General features: G+C 46.0%; 2 protein-coding genes across 2 annotated transcripts; both read right to left on the reverse strand.

Moving 5' to 3' along the window:
* Positions 1–76: 76 nt before the first annotated feature.
* On the reverse strand, positions 77–6,182 carry LOC117855282 (protein STICHEL-like 4). Its single transcript, XM_034737589.2, has 6 exons — positions 4,107–6,182; positions 3,490–3,709; positions 2,885–3,346; positions 1,604–2,258; positions 1,273–1,333; positions 77–412 (listed from the first exon to the last, which is right to left on the reverse strand). The coding sequence occupies exons 1-6, from the start codon at positions 5,841–5,843 to the stop codon at positions 320–322; spliced, it is 3,228 nt and encodes a 1,075-aa protein (XP_034593480.1). The 5' UTR covers positions 5,844–6,182; the 3' UTR covers positions 77–319.
* Positions 6,183–13,641: 7,459 nt separating this feature from the next.
* On the reverse strand, positions 13,642–16,607 carry LOC117854493 (uncharacterized). Its single transcript, XM_034736702.2, has 4 exons — positions 16,369–16,607; positions 14,693–14,815; positions 13,920–14,039; positions 13,642–13,820 (listed from the first exon to the last, which is right to left on the reverse strand). The coding sequence occupies exons 1-4, from the start codon at positions 16,400–16,402 to the stop codon at positions 13,756–13,758; spliced, it is 342 nt and encodes a 113-aa protein (XP_034592593.1). The 5' UTR covers positions 16,403–16,607; the 3' UTR covers positions 13,642–13,755.
* Positions 16,608–16,754: the final 147 nt, after the last annotated feature.

A 16,754-nucleotide genomic window follows, 5' to 3' on the forward strand; every position in this document is an offset into this window, starting at 1 on the left:
TAGCCTGTAGTTGAACTGCGAATACAGACCTACATCAGTGTTCAGTATCAGCGGAGACCAAGACATTTGTTAGAGAGGCTTCCAAATACAAGTTTTATTCTGATTGACCTTTAAAAAAATTACAGAGCATTTCGCAGAAGAATTTGCTATGCAACTCCTATCATCGTTCTTTACATGTCAAGAAATATACATAATAGATCAGAGAAAAAAAAAAGGGGGGGGGGTCTACAGACTGACACGGCAACAGCCTACAACATACAGACTAAATAAATTATGAGTGCTAAGTTAACTGCTTGTAAAATCTACGATTCAAAGTCTTCTATCTCGGAGATTTGGTCGAAATGCATCTTCCGCATAAGATGAGCCTTGATATAGCACGCGACCTTCGATTCCTGACCTTGATTGAAGAGAGCTGCAGCGAAATAATTGGATTAGCTGGAGAAAGGAAAAATCTCATGAAACTCTGCTCTAAGCTAAACAGGATTCACATGTGCCCTACTGGCAATTGGTCCGACATATACCCCTTCCAGCAACAAGAGACTACTGTTTTGGATAGCGCCATGCTCCTACAACATAACTTTGACCTATAATTGATATCTTTACATACCTATAAAACATATTAAGATTATAATATCACAGAAATACTATAAACTCCGCAAATACACAAAAACTATAAAAACTAATATAATTTGGCCACAATTTTGGTGAATACCATCTATACTATTGCCACTACCCAAAGGAGTATAAACATATGCTAATCTACACTTGTTTATGATCGGCAGCCATATCAATGAGATGCAAACTTCCGCAAGAATGTCAGAAGTCAATTCAATTTATCTGCGGAAAACTAGCATGGGTGCAAGATGACATACTTTGTTATTCTTTTTTACAGGCATGGTAGTATGGTACTCCGCACAAAAACATCACTACTGAGAAAAGATCTATTTGTTTAAAGAGTCATTGACTCAAGAAATGACCAAATTAAGGATAACAATCAGATCCATACAAGTGCAGCTGAAAGGAGGCTTTTAGTTACCATCCAATGCGAAGACATCCAAGATTAACTGTAGCTTGCTGCCATATATACATACACTATATATGCAGACAAGTTTTTTTTCAATATATGAAATTATTTGTCCAAGTTTTTATACACAAACAAGTGGTAAGAAGAAAATAGGTGATACAAACCAAAGTGTGTATTCAAAGACCCATTAGCACTGAGTTCAGTGAGTATCCACAAATTATGACATAATAGAAATATGAAAGATTTACCTTCCGTCGAGTTCTTGAAGTTCTCCAACATAGTAGATTCCTTGATTTAGACTCCAACCTCCTGGACGCAAACACTTTCCCATTGAGAAACATGCAGTAGCAGTACAAATGCATAATCTCAATAGGCAAATGAGTCAAACGTGTGCTACAATGGTAAGGAGCATTGACAACTCAACACGTTTAACGACCCTTATGATTTCAGGAAAATTATTATGAGCTTGTTGGATATTGGTAGCACTTTTGTTATACATATTTTATTTGTGATGTGAAAACACATGAGTTCTTATATAAGAAAGTTTGATTGAATTGATCACAAGATAACAACACTTACAAGTTCTCTTGCTCTAGCTTTTCAGCAATTGAAATAGCCTTTCGTCTAGACCAGCCTCCTCGTTGAGAACAAGCTTCAGCCCTCCCAATAACATGAGCAAGGGATACCTTTCCTTTTACTATGCTGTTCTGTTGACGCTGCTTGTTCCCACTTCTTCCTTTCCAACTAGTAATGCTCTCTTGGTTCAGTGATGACGAAGCTTCTTCCTCCCATACATTCTCCTTTCTTCTTTCATTTACGTCAAGAACACCATTATTTGTTTGAGCATGCCAATGCATGTGAGAAGGCCCAACTTCAATTATTTCACCCTCTGTTAGTATGTGGGGATCAGATTGCATCCATCTAGTCTTACTAGAGCTAGCTCCCTTAACAACACTATCCTTTTTAAGCCGCCTCATTAGATTCTCACCTCCAGAAGAGAGCAGACTATGTTTACTGAAGGACCTCCTCATTGTTGTGTTGGAAGAATCATTCTCAGGGTAAGGAAACATTGACGGAGCATGACTTGCTCTCGCACCATCCTTTGATTCATATCGGATTTCAAGTATTATAGCAGAACGAAGAACAGACTCAAATGCCTGCAGAATCTGAGCTCTGTAGTTTTCAGCTTTGGACTTGTTGACACGAGAGCTAAATAATAGCTGCACTGTCGGGGCTGTTGGAAGGAGAGAAGCTGATGTTAGAAAAAGGTCTGCTAGAATGACAGTCTAGCAATAGTTTACATCAGGTACTCAAGCAAAAGACCACATAAAGCTGTACAGTTGAGTTTGAGAATACTAATTAACCAGTATCAAAGGTATCGCAGTTTAGAATATATGTGCAAGGAGATAACAGTAAAAAGTTAAAGCAGTACAAATAGGATCCGACGAGCTTAGCTAGCTAGATACATTACTACTTTCTCTCGTACAGTTTTGACTTCAACAAAGTTATAACGTTTATGCTCCTACATTCAAAAGGTTGTCATCAACCCAATAATAGATACTTGATGCTTTCTTCAGAGAAAATTCTGTAATCACTGAGCCTGGATGCAAATCATCCATGAGTATTGCTTCTAACTTCAGACAAGTGCCAGTAATTACTACAGCCACCAATACCCACAGATAAAAGCAAGTAAAATCTGGCCGAATCGTCTGATTATACTGTTAACAATTATTTCGGAAAGAGATTTTCTTGAGCTCATCTGCTATGGAAAACATATTCTTGAGCAAGATCTTGCGGGGAACTTTTGCCACAATGTAACCATTGCGAACATTGATATGGATGTCAGACTGAGAACCTTACCTGTGCCTAGGCTGACAGAGCTTAGCCTTGCCTCTTTAGCCATCATTTTTTTCAATGTATCTGACTGAATACTCTCAAGCACAGCTTGCCAGATCATTTCATTTTCGGCTTTTCTGTGTTTAGTTCCCTCATTTCCTCTGACAGAACTGGTTGACAACACATGACCATTTTCTGTGTGTTCAACAGTTCTCCTTTCCCCATAAGAGGTGCCTACCACGTTACCTTTATGCTCAATTGCTGAGGTCTTTGCCATATCCCTATCAGGAAAGGAACCAACCAACCCACCATGGTTCAAACTTGTACTAGTTGATGAACTTGGCAACAGGTACTGTTTATCAGGAGCAAGCTGAAGCAGAGCAGCTGTAAGCCAGGTTGTTTTGTCACTAGAGACCCTCAACTGCTTTTCAGCTTCAGATAGTGTTTTCAAGGCCTGGCGTAGTTTTTCCATATCTTCTTTTGACACTGAAATTTATACGAAAAAAAAACTAGATTATGCCAACGTAGATACATTCTTTTAAAACAATTGATTTTCTGGCCAAGAGAACAGAGAGGCTGGAGGACAAAATATATAGTGAGTTATCCAATGGTTAAAAACAATTGCTTACAACTAGGACGTTTGAAGAACTTTCTCCTGGGCCTTTCTCGTGTAAATGCATAGGAACCAGCAAGAATGTCAGTAATTATTGTGGCAAGTTGAGACATCAGTGCTAAAGGCTCAACACCGGTTTCTGTGATGTCTCTTAGTGTCTTCACTGTGTTTACGGTGTCCGCAGATAGTGCCAGATCCAGCAAATCAACCAGTTTATCATCAGAAACCAGACCAACCTGTAAAACAAACAGGGAACACTAAAATGTTACTGTTGTCACAGAGCAGAGCTGAAGATGAAGAGCACTATGCGAACACAAAGCTATGATCTGTGACAGGGATATTAAATTTTTAACGTCCTTAAGTTCAGCTTCAGCACAGAAATAAGAATACATCAGTCAGGCAATAACACTTGCAGTTTACACCTACCTATAGGATGTTTGAATACTAGATTATATGGGGAAACGAATTTGCACACTACTTCTATCTATTTAATTATGCGACATGTTTCAGCAGCTCTCAAGTTATCAAGATCTTGACCATAAATTCTCTAGATATTTATATTCAGCCATAGAAAGTACAAACTAATGTGGCTAAAAAACGTAATGACATCCTAATGCTTGTGAGATTTCTTACCAATTCTTGGACAAGAGACAAGGAGATCCTCTGTCCCAGCAAACTGAGCTGATCAAGAGTCATCTCAGCATCCCTCAAAGACCCATCAGAACGGGACGCAATTAGCTTCAGTGCATCCTTATCAACATCTAGACTCTCGCTGGTGCAAATCCACTGTAATGTATTGACAATGTCGCACTCCCTCAACTTTGGAAAAAAGAACTTCTGGCATCTTGACAGGATGATATGAGGAAGTTCAAGGTTTGGACTGACAAGGATAAACACAACACGACGAGGAGCCCGGTCCACCACTTTAGAGATAACACTCCAAGTGTCAGCTGGCAATGTATCACAGTCATCAAATACAAACACCCTGTAGTGTGAAGGTGCTGGTGAAAGCATGACATTATCGAGGACATCCACAATGCCATCCATGTCAATGTTGCCAACAGGCCCAATCTCCATCAGGTTCCTGCTCTTGCCGAGATTGTGAGCGATGCACGACGTGCACGAGTCACAGGGCCTAGGGTGCTCGGGAGAGAGGCAATTGAGCGCCTTGGCGAAGACCCGCGCGCATGAAGTCTTGCCTGTACCATGAGGCCCATAGAACACATACACCAACCCAATCTTCCTCCTCAGGATGGCGTTGGAGAGAGCCTGCACCACCAAGCTCTGTCCAACAACGTCCTTGAATGTCTTCGGTGCGAACTTCTGCGTCAGACTCCGGTGACGCCCACGGCCGTGCTGTGAGGCCTGCGACTTGTGCCCTGACTGAGACTCAGACAGCAGGTCGGAATCCATCTCACTGGTCTGGTTAGAGAAAATCCCAAGCTCTCCAGAGTAGCTCCCGGAAATGCGGCCAATGCGGTTGCGAGCACCGGAGGTGGCCGCCTCGACGAGCAAGGGCAACGCGTCGGAGTCCGAGCTCGTCGAGGAGGCGAGCCTCTCGGATTTAACAGGGAAAAGGGGACGCGAGGCATTGACGCGGCCGCTAGAGGCCGCGGCAGCTTCAGATTTTCGCTCCGCCGCCGACTTAGTGTCGGACAGGCCACACGAAAGGCTGCGGCCGGCCATGTCGAGGATAGACTTGCCGCGGTTGTGGAGGCGCGACCAGTTCCATGGAATGCCGCACACGTTCCGCGAGTCCTGCGACACATGGTGCCGCAGCTCCTCCCCGTCGTCATCGTCGTCGTCCTCGCCGCCGTGGAACAGGTACTTGTTGCCGCAGACGGCCTCCTGGGAGCTGGAGTTGACGGAGAGAGCGGCCGCGCGGTCCGGAGGCTTGCTGGCGGCGGTGGCGCGGCGGCCGGCCCGGCGTTTGAAGCGGCGGGGCGGGCGCCGGCCGGGTTTCGGATGGGGGTGGGGGTTCTCGGCGAGCTGGTCGAGGAGCGTCTTGAGCGCCCCGGAGGTGGTGGCGGCGCCGGCGCTGCGGCGGGACTTGGCGGGGAGATCGATGTCGTCGTCGTCGGTGTCGGCGTCGGGGTCTGCCGCCACCCTGGACGACTCGACGGAGCGGCGCGTGGACGGGTCCCGGAGCGATCGCGAGCGCTGCAGCGCGAGGAGGTCGCGCATCAGCGCCGCGGACGCCACGGACGCGGGGCTCCGCCTCCGGCCCGACGACGACGCGCCCCCGCCCCCGGCTCCCGCTCCCCCGTGCCCGTGGTGGTGGCGCAGGTGGATGCAGCTCGCGAGGTGCGCGTGGCCGCGAAGGTGGCCCCCGGCCCCGCCCCCCGCCGCGGCACGGTCGGGCGCCGGCATTGCGGGGCGGCACGGCGCGTATCCTTTCCTAGCACTGCCACACACACCCACCCCGCTGCGGCGCGAGGGAGAGGGAGAGAGACGGACGCCTCCGCTAGGCCATTTGAGGAAGGGAGCGCCGGTTGGCGTATGATTATGGCGGTGTGGTTCGGAGATTTCGCCTTTTTCGTTGGATCCTGGAGGGTTTCACGGGAAGAGCGACGGAGGTAGGGGGAGGGGCGAGTCAGTTGGGCGACTAGGTGGGTGGCGAGCGGCCTCGGCCTCGTGCCGGGTGTGGGAGCGGGCGGTGCTTTCGGGGCTCGCGCCCGCGGGGTCGGGCCGTCGGGGTGGGGAGAGAAGCCTAGCCTGGGAGAGTGGGGGACTGGGGGATCAGTTCAGGACCTCACTTCCGAGCGGAGCCCAAGGGCATGGCACGCGGCCACGGGGGCATGGATTCGCCACGAGCCCATTGCTCGGCGGCTTCGGGGCCCGCGCGTCTGCGGCGGGCGTGGCCAGCCGCTGGCGCCACGGGCACTGCAGGCGAACCCCCCGGCTCGGCACAAGCGGCTGGCAGTGTTCCACTGTTGCGCCAGAAGCAGCTTGCTGTTGGAGTGCTGGTGTGAAATTGTCGCGTCGCCCCCGGAAGCCGCGGCAATAATGACACCAGCCGGTGATAAGACACGCCGGAATGTGCCGTTGCTGCGGTGCGGGCTTGGGGGTCCAGCGGTCAGTGGAGTAATTACCCCGCGGTACTCTCACGACCACTTGTTTTCCACTTTGATGATTAGGCCTCCCCAAGGTTAAGCTAGCTTGCTAGCTCATAGCATGACGTGGCATCTCCATGTCACCGTAAGCCACCACAAGAGCACGTTCACCCATGAGCAACTTCAGCGTATGATTTGGTCAGAGGGTGCTACATACCGCCGCAGCAGTGAGGTGCTAAGGCCCTATTTGAATATTAGAGATTAAACTTGAGTCCCTGTTACATCGGATCGGATATTTGATACTTGATATTAATTAGGAGTATTAAATATAGACTAATATTAAATATAGACTAGTTACAAAACTAAATGCACATATGAAGGCTAGGGGCTAAACTTTAGCAGGGTCACGTCGGATGTTCGAATGCTAATTAGAAGGACTAAACATAAGCTAATTACAAAACTAATTGCACAGATGCAGTCTAATTCGCGAGACAAATCTATCAAGGCTGATTAAACGAATCTATTAAGGATGATTAATCCATCGTTTGCAAATGGTTACTGTAGCACCACATTGTCAAATCATAGACTAATTAGGCTTAATAGATTCGTCTCGCGAATTAGACTCCATCTGTGCAATTAGTTTTGTAATTAGCTTATGTTTAGTATTCCTAATTAGTATCTAAACATCTGATATGACAGATGCTAAAGTTTAGCAGGGGTATCCAAACACCCCCTCTATCGTGGACTAATTTTTAATTCAGGTCACGTCGGATGTTTGATATCTAGAACTAATTATAAAACTAATTGCATTAACCATGGCTAATTCGCGAGACAAATCTATTAAGCCTAATTAATCTATGATTAGGCTCTGTTTGGGAAGGGGGTGTTAAAGTTTAACACCCCACTTTTAACACTTTTTAACACTTTCCTATCCAAACACTTGTGTTAAAAGTTGGGTGTTAAAGTTTAACACCCCATTTTTCATAAACACATGGAGGGGGTGTTAAAACTTGCTAAAGGTGTTAAAAGTAGTCCCCCTCTCTACTTTTTCCCAGGTTACCCCTTCTCTCTCCTCCCTCTCTCTCCGCCGGCCATAAATGAGAGGGCAATGGAGTCATTTCCCACCAAAGGTGTTAAAGTTTAACACATCATCCAAACACCCTAATGTGTTGAACTTTAGCAATCTATTTGAGAGTGCTAAAACTTTAACACTTGTTAAATTTTAACACAGGGTATCCAAACAAACCCAAAGTTTAACACCCATTTTTCATAAACACAGGAGGGGGTGTTAAAACTTGCTAAAGGTGTTAAAAGTGGTCCCCCTCTCCACTTTTTCCCAAGTTACCCCTTCTCTCTCCTCCCTCTCTCTCCGCCGGCCATAAATGAGGGGGCAATAGAGTCATTTCCCACCAAAAGGTGTTAAAGTTTAACGCATCATCCAAACACCCCAATGTGTTAAACTTTAGCACTCTATTTGAGAGTGTTAAAACTTTAACACTTGTTAAATTTTAACACAGGGTATCCAAACAGGCCCTTAACCATGGCTAATTCGCAAGACAAATCTATTAAGGCTAATTAATTCATGATTAGCAATATTTATTGTAACATCACATGGTTAAATCTGAACTAATTAGACTTAATAGATTCATCTCGTGAATTAATCTTTATTTATGCAATTAATTTTGTAATTAAATTATTTAAATTAAATAATAGTATGTAAGGCCACGATCCCATCTTCTCACTATTCACGGCAGCAACGTCGCCGCCCAGCAGTGCGGCTGCCCTGCCTGCACCGGCCCGTGGGTTGCTGCCTCGCCATCGCGCCCTGCCTGCAGTAACGTTGCCCCTCCGCCCGCCCGCGCGTCGCACGCCCTGCAGCTGTTCTTCTGCGCCGCCGACTGCCGTCCTCTGCTGGCCATCCTGCGCGGTCGAGGTAGCAAGGCCTTGGAAGATGCGGCAGAGAAGCCGACACCGGCGCCAGCGCATCCTGGGCGAGAGCTGGTGGTGACGACGGCGGACCACGTCGCCGTTGTCGGAGCACCGGCGTCGTCCGACTCGTCCGGCCTCGTCTCCCCATGGCGCGCGCAACCGCCGGCTCATCCCTTTCGCACCGGCATCTATGCGAAGCGGAGGTAGAAGAAAGAGATGGAGGTGCTCACGTGGCGGACCCGATACTTCTTGGGGTGCGCGATTGAGCCTGTCTCTTGAGCCCACGCTAGCTCATAGTTTTTCCTCTTTCTCTCTTCCACGTCTGCAGGAATCCTAGCTATGAGCTAGCTGACGTGCCGCCGTTGGAGGAGGCCTTAGCTCCCGCCTACCACCTGGGCTGCCGACGTGTCAGATGCACGTGAGGCGCTGCGCGGTTCGCATGCACAAACCACGAAGCAGCCGTCTCGCCTGTAAAAGAAGTGCGCGTACCGGCCGTGGGTGGCGTACGCCGTCGCCTACTCGCCTCCCGGCTTTGTTGGTGCTGCTACCAGCGGCCAGCGCCGTGGGTTTCCGGGCCACAGTGCCCTCTCCGATGAAAAACGCCTCACTCAACAGTCAAAATTCATGCAAAAATCGTACTTTCTTAGTTTTAATTCATAGTACGTCTTATGATATGTTCTATTGCAAATTAGAGGTTCAAACCCGTTCTACTTTAATTCACAAAAAAAATGACAAAATTCAAATCACCTAAAAGCGGACCATTTTTACGTGCATCAGGCGGGCTGTCGGCGGCCGCGTGAGGCGAGCTGTGCACATCTGGACATCTGGTACTGTTGTGGAATAGGGCCAGGGAGAGCGAGTAATCACGCTGAGCCCGTGCTGGGTGTGGCTCGCCAATGATTTTGGGTGTTGGCAAATTGCCACGGTGGATAACTAGGGAGTAGGGTACTAGGATAGCCAACGAGGGATGGGACCTGAATGGCAGGACGACGCGCCGCTGTTGCTCGTGCTTGGCCGGTCTGGCCATCATCGGGAACGGCTACTCGGCTGGATCATTCGCACAAGGAATGCTTGTCCCGCGCGCGCGCACGTCCCTCGGCGACGAAGCGCACACTACGGCTCGGCCCAGGGGCAGACCGGGCGGTGCTCAAATCATCACTCCAGATTCTGCTGCAGCGTCAGCTGACGGAGACGGGCGGCGGTCGATTCGGTTTCTTGCCGGCGCTGCGCCTGCCAAGGAGGCGCTGAAAGCGAGAAGACAGTTCCATCTTCCATGATCAAGGAGAAGGCAGTTCTCTGTAAACACAAACAGTAAAGCAGCAACAGTGTAAAGAGCTAAGGGGGGCGTTTGGATACGAGGTGCTAAACTTTAGTAGAGTCACATCGGATGTTCGGATGCTAATTAGGAGGACTAAATATGAGCTAATTATAAAACTAATTGCACAGATGGAGTCTAATTCGCGAGACGAATCTATTAAGGCTAATTAATCCATCATTAGCAAATGGTTACTGTAGCACCACATTGTCAAATCATGGACTAATTAGGCTTAATAGATTTGTCTCGCGAATTAGACTCCATCTGTACAATTAGTTTTGTAATTAAACTATTTAATACTTCTAATTAGTATCGAACATCCGATGTGATAGGTGCTAAAGTTTAACATGGTGTTTCCAAACACCCCCAAAGAAAGCAACTTTGCGTTGAGCTTCTTGAAGAGACAGCGCAAAGAGCAGAGCAACATCCAACAATAGTTCTGTTCTCGAATGGTCAGTTAGAAGACTCAGATTGCAGTGTCGGATTAGTAGCTCGGCAGGGCAAGGGTTATCCAAGTGGTTGATTTGTAGGCAAAGAGAATCGTGAGACCAAGAACTCGAAGGTGATCACGAGAACACGAGAATTTAGAGACAGGTTCGGACCTCCAGAGAGTAATACTCTACGTCATGTATTCTGTCATGTATTCTGGTTTGTATTGCTTTGCGCTGGTGCGTGAAATAGTTCGCGTGGGATTGGATGCCCTTGGGAGGTGCCCTTGGCCACCTTATATAGGCTGACAACCTAGAGTTACAAGTCGGTTTGAATCTAATCTACTTGGTTGTTACATGAAAGATAATCTGAGACGGATTATAATACGTGTCCTGCAATATCCGGGTTGATTGAATCGTCCGGCCTCCTTGACTTGTGCTAAAGTATCTTCATATCCTTGGCCCGCACGTTCTGGTCGGGCGGACCTACCTGTTAGGATCGGCTAGTATCCTGGTCGGTGGGGATCTATGGGTACCCATATCTCACACTCAGATCCATAGCATGTTTGGAAAGGGGAATGTGCTGCTACTTTTATAGCACACCATGCAATTAGCGAGAAAATGATCACAGTGCCCGCGAGGCTTCTGCGTACATGAACATGAACTCGGTAACGATGCTGCCATAGGTGTCGCTCATGCTGCATAGCTTAGGTTCATGCGCTGCTGAATAATAAATAAACCTTCCCTACCAGTGTTAGAAAATGTATTAACAAAAGAAAAGGCATAGCACGGGGGCCAGTCGAATCTAAAGCCTTCTAGGTCACTCAATCCCCGGAGCACAACATTTTCCCTATCAAATCCTAACCACCTCCCCACCACAATTAAGTATGCTAAAGAATATCCTTTTCCTCCAACAAGCTTTGCTGGAGGATAGACACCCAACTTGATGTACTTCTAGTGCACTAGTAGTAGCTACGTTTTCCATCACTAGACTGCTACATCAAGTGCACTAGCTGTGATGAAAAGTTAGGAGTATCCCGGTAGTAAAACACTTGTACTAGCTTATCCTAACTAAGCTATGATCAGCATGTGGATAACTTGTGGGCTAATACCAGTATATAAACTAGAGCAGCCATAAACTAGCATAAGCTAGAGCCAGCCGTAGGCAGAATCTTGCCTAATCCCGTCGCGGCATAAACTAGCAGTTGAGCAAGAACTTGGGAACCAGAGCTCCAATCAAACAACGCTCGATGGCGGACCCTGCATCGTGTGTGCCGCCGCACAAGCGCTTCTCCCATCTCCATGCACATGCATCTGGCCCGGACAAAAAAGTAGCTTTGCAGCCACAGCGCAGCTGCGCAGGCTTTGAGTTCACTCGCCAGTGCCCTAGGCTTTTTGTTCTTCGGCCTTGTTTAGTTGGCAAATTTGGGAGATGCAAAATTACTGTGCCAGCACTGTAGCACACTGTAGCGTTTCGTTTGTACTTGTGAATTATTGTCCAAATATTGACTAATTAGGCTCAAAAGATTCGTCTCGCAAAGTACAACAAAGCTGTGCAATTAGTTTTTAATTTCGTCTACATTTAGTACTCCATGCATGTACCGCAAGTTTGATGTGATGGGGAATCTTCTTTTTGCATAGTGTCAAAGTTGGGAATTGGTGGGAAACTAAACATGACCTTCGGTCGTGAATCCTGACCCCGCCTGCCCGCCTTTGCCCTTTTGTCCATCTGACCTGATTTTGCCGGGAGTACTGTTTTCCTGCAAGGCTGCAACTGACGGGCCATGAACATGAACTGACGATGGAGTTCCAAGTGAGCGCACGGGCGGGTAGCACATTTGAAATAGCCTGTGGCCGTGTCAGGAGCTGTTGGGCATCTTTCCAGTACCGTACTATTTTGTGGGGTTTTCTGTGTCTAGTTTGTGAGTACCAACGTGTTTATAATGCGCGTCCTGGAATCTACTCCTGGCAGCAGTACTAGACAAAAGATTAATCCAGTTATTTTGGCTGAACTTCTTTCCGTCCCTAGCTGCAGTCTTTGTTAAGGAAAATGAAGCTAAGGGGGGTGGTTGGACCCCTAAACTTTAGCACATGTCACATCGGATGTTTGGATACTAATTAGAAGTATTAAATATAGTCTAATTATAAAACTAATTGCACAGATGGAGTCTAATTCGCGAGACGAATCTATTGAGCCTAATTAGTCCATGATTTGACAATGTGATGCTACAGTAACCATTTGCTAATGATGGATTAATTAGGCTTAATAGATTCGTCTCGCAAATTATCATAGGGATTCTGCAATTAGTTTTATAATTAGCTCATGTTTAGTCCTCCTAATTAGCGTCCGAACATCCGATGTGACCCTCCTAAAGTTTAACCTCTCGTATCCAAACACCCCCTAAGAATAACTCATAAACGAGACTGAATTTAACTTGCCAAAAATGCTTCTTTATGCATGAAGTATCAGGTCCAGTGGACCCCCGGATCTCGGCTGCATAGTGCATACTGCTACGGATCACTCTACCCAGCTTCTACAACGTAATCCAATACAACCCGCCAGCCCACAAAAGCTGAGCTCATGTGACCGGTCGTGAAAGAACCTCGAGCCGAACCCGGATCTCAGATCTGGCACGCACGCAAAGGTCCCAGTTGATCATCACCTGGCCTGCTTCCAAACCCAAATGAAAGCCCCATGTCTGCCTCCTGTTTTCTCCCTCTCCCCAACCACAAAGCAAGGAGAATACTGATGCCCGTGAATGAATCAAATCAGCAGCCAGCAGCAATCATGAACGCCAGATGCAGCCCTTGTACTGATGCTGGAAAATCCTCTGAATTACAACAGAGATTGAGAGAGACATGACAATCTGTCGGTACTCTGTACAAGTCATTCCAACGAGGAAGGTCAGATAATTGAGCCTCCCTAAGCGTTGCACGGGCAGCGATTCAAGGGTAACAACAGACAGTGAACGACAGTACTGGAGGTCAGAGTGTCAAACGAAAGATCTGGTTAGGTGCAGAGTATCTATGCAGGTGATGGCTCAACTAAAACAGCAGAAAAAGGGCCAGTGCCAAACCGATTTTCCTCTAAACTTGCCAGCACCATTTACAAATGCCATAGCCCATAGGTGATGGATGCAGCAACAACGCGAGCCGCCTCTGCTTTAACAAAAGGTTCTGGAGTAGAAACACTGAGAACAGACACACCACTTGACGGCCAGAGCAAGGACATGATAGGTTCTCAAGCAAGCATCAGTGAACGTGATTGGTATAGGCAAAAACCACAAAACCTTGAAATGTCCTTCAGAGTTCAGACTGTTGACTGGTTGAGACAACTAGTTGCTACAGTGTGCTGAGGTTTATGGTTATTGCTTCTCCAAGGTACGACCGTATGAGAGTTCAATGCGCTACAATCCAGGAAAAGTGACTAGAAGGAGAACAGCTGAAATCAGAAATTTGGTACATAACTTTATTGCAGTTCCAATCAGTTCAAGATTTGTGTCAGTGAATAAATGTGATTTACATAATTTACATTGGACCATTTACATTCTATGAATTTAACCTTCCCGAATCAAGTTTGTCGGCTCGCTTAGAACATACTTTGGAAGTTCATATTTGGCACCTGCAATATGGTGAACAAGGACATTAATAATTTGGAATCACCATATCACATCAAATGATATGTAGAACAAGAAATACAAAAAAGTCGTATAAAACATACCTCTTTCATCATAGCAAAGTGTCATGTCAGAATTTGATACGATGATGCCAGCACTATCCACTATGGTCTGTGCAAGTGCTAAATCAGAATCTGCAGCAGCTCTAAGTGCGTCCCAAATCTCTGGAAGAAATAGAAAGGTTAACTTTGAACTAAAAAATACCGCCACTAATGCTTCAACTATTTGGTTGTGTTTATCATGTTTATTGAGCATCATCACCAGAACATAAACATTTATGTGAATAAGAAAATAAACTTAAGGTAATTCACAAACATATGTATGTTCTACTCCAACCTTCACATAATCAAGCATAAAAAAAGCGCTAGTTTAGAAATATATTTGTGGTAAATTTGCATGGCAATTACAAATTCAAACCCTCAGAGAAAATGTTCATTCCGTGGCCGACACAGCAGGTGCCTATTTCTATTTTGCATACTCTTTATGAACTTTTTTTAGAGTTACTCTTTTATGAACTTATGGTACCTAATATACTCTTTTTTTCCTTTAAGACAACATTTGATAAGTCAAGTTTAACACCAACTAGAGGGCTGAAATGCTAAAACAGCAAAATCAACATTATTTGGATGTGAATGCAAAGTAATGTGCTGCACGCTTTTATTTAGCCAAGCTCAATCAAAACAGACTGGGCCTTCATCTCAGGGGGGGAAAAAACCGAGTGGTCCACCGAGCAGTATAAATGCATCACAGATTCACTAATAAATGTTAGCAGTAGAAAGCTGGGGTTGCCATCAGTAAATGTAAATAAACAGTGTACCTTTCTGTCCACCATAGTGAGGAGCTGTGTCCCAAAATTCATCACGCATCTGTCTGAGTTGTGCCAGAGTTATTGCTTGGGTGTGCTTCCAAGGCTTTGGTTTTTTCAGCTTCTTACCATTATCTGAGACAAAGAGAAAGTGTTGAGCATTAGTAACTGAGTATATCAGCAGCAGGAATGGTTCTCAGTATATAAGCAATGCATTTTGCCAATAAACCAAATCAACTTGCACATTCTACCAAGCTAATGCCATCAACAAAAGGTGGCAAATAACATTCTACTTCCAAGCATTGAAAAATGATTGATGCCATTATGCTCTTTCTAAGCAAAGCTCCAAGCATGCCGATGAAATACTTGAACAGACTAGTTTAAAATAAACCGACTAGTGCCTCTAGTAAAGAAAATGAGTACTGATTTGGATATTGACACTCTATGCAATTTTCCTCTAACATTAGTTTCAATTGTAGTATATTTATAGAAGTTATAATATTATGAAAATGCTTTTTCCACAAATCCACATGCCAACTCAACATCTATAATGAAAAGATAGTAAACTGTTAAATGTTTGACTGCATGCTTTCCAAATTGGCACTATTTTTGTCATTTGGGGAGTAGTCTACAAGCTTGATTGTGAAGACACTACTTTCATACTCCGCAGCTTCTTCACATGCTGAACAGGAGAAGATACAGATTTGACCTCACTAAGTCACTATCAAGATTCAAGACTTACAGTGATTGGCCCACAGAACTGTTACAGCTTGATGAACATTTTAAAATTTTTTAAACTAGCACACCAAGGATGGACCGGGACAATTCGAAGAGTCAAATCATGCCCCTTGGTTTAACAGCATGCCTAAAATTAAACAAACAAGGGAAGGTAACTGCACAGACAAGAATGCTTCCAATCTGATATTGTCATCTTGCCCCTATCTGATCTGGGTCTGATGGATAAGGTTGCTGCAAACAAACAAAACTATCTAACATAGCAAATCCGCTTAATCAATCAATGGCTTTCCTCCTATGAATAGATTAAACCATTGCTTCTATTTGTCTTTCGTAGTGCCATATATTTGATTATGGTACACTGTAGAAAGCAATTTTGCTTAACCAGTGAAATGGCTTTCCCCCAACAACAAGAATAAAGTATCATTTCAGTTAGCCATTCATAGTGTCACATCTTTTAATTTTGCTAGGCATGGGCAGAGCTGCAGAAGTGCATCTGTCAGTACGAAGAATAAACTATCAGTCCCATTTTACTTTCGTGTAAATCGTCATATCCTCCTCTTCCCATCAACTGTTTGATCTACCTTTTTGCCCCAAAAAGAGGATATATCATCCCTTCAATTGCCTTGTCGTACTACCAATGTCTTCTCCCTGCACCTGTTGTGTGCGAACTCCATCACAAGAAGCTTACTGCAGCTAAGCCGATCACGGCTCTTCCCTGCTACTTAGTGCAGTGATGATCCTGCAGCTCAACTAAACATCGATAGCAAGCTCAGCTAATTCGAGTTACCAATCACAACTCAGCTTATACAAGAACCAAGGCGCTAACAGACTACACCCTTGTATTATAAATTCGGTTCAGGAACAAAATTACACAAGATCCCAATCTGAACCACAAAAACAAGGAAAGGGAAACAGCAGGGAGCCGAGAGAGACTAGGCAGAAGAACAGACCGTCAGTCTTTGGAGTGGATCCGGCGCATCCCATGGCGACGGCCGATCAAACGGTCATCGGCGACCACCTCCCTCCTCTGGACGCAGAGGCGGGCGCCGCGGGCGGAGGGATGAGACTTGGGAGGACGTGCGAGAGAGCTGTGGAGAACTGAAAAAGCGGACACGGAGCAGGAGTGGGGGGCGGTGGACGGGGCGGAGGCATCGGTAGGTGGTCGCGCACGCTGCTACCCAACAAACCGGTGCGGGTCTCGGCGGATACGCCAACGACGGTGAGGTGGTTTTGTTCTGTTTTGCTTGCCCCGTCCCTTCGTTTTTCTGAGGTTGGGCAGTTGGGCTGGCCCATCCGAGCGTAGACAGGCTACATACTACAGCCCACGACCCGATGA

Source organism: Setaria viridis, chromosome 5 (assembly GCF_005286985.2).
Source record: "Setaria viridis chromosome 5, Setaria_viridis_v4.0, whole genome shotgun sequence".
NCBI classification, from domain to species: domain Eukaryota; kingdom Viridiplantae; phylum Streptophyta; class Magnoliopsida; order Poales; family Poaceae; genus Setaria; species Setaria viridis.

Excerpts from the sequence above, each read along its gene's own strand:
- LOC117855282 (XM_034737589.2), bottom strand. The coding sequence starts at position 5,843 with ATGCCGGCGCCCGACCGTGCCGCGGCGGGGGGCGGGGCCGGGGGCCAC. Across the intron at positions 1,334-1,603 it reads AAGCTAGAGCAAGAGAACTT|GAGGTTGGAGTCTAAATCAA; the intron begins GTAAGTGTTGTT and ends GTTTGCGTCCAG. Across the intron at positions 413-1,272 it reads CTTCAAGAACTCGACGGAAG|CTCTCTTCAATCAAGGTCAG; the intron begins GTAAATCTTTCA and ends ATTTCGCTGCAG.
- LOC117854493 (XM_034736702.2), bottom strand. The coding sequence starts at position 16,402 with ATGGGATGCGCCGGATCCACTCCAAAGACTGACG. Across the intron at positions 14,816-16,368 it reads ATCCACTCCAAAGACTGACG|ATAATGGTAAGAAGCTGAAA; the intron begins GTCTGTTCTTCT and ends TCTTTGTCTCAG. Across the intron at positions 13,821-13,919 it reads ACTTTGCTATGATGAAAGAG|GTGCCAAATATGAACTTCCA; the intron begins GTATGTTTTATA and ends ACCATATTGCAG.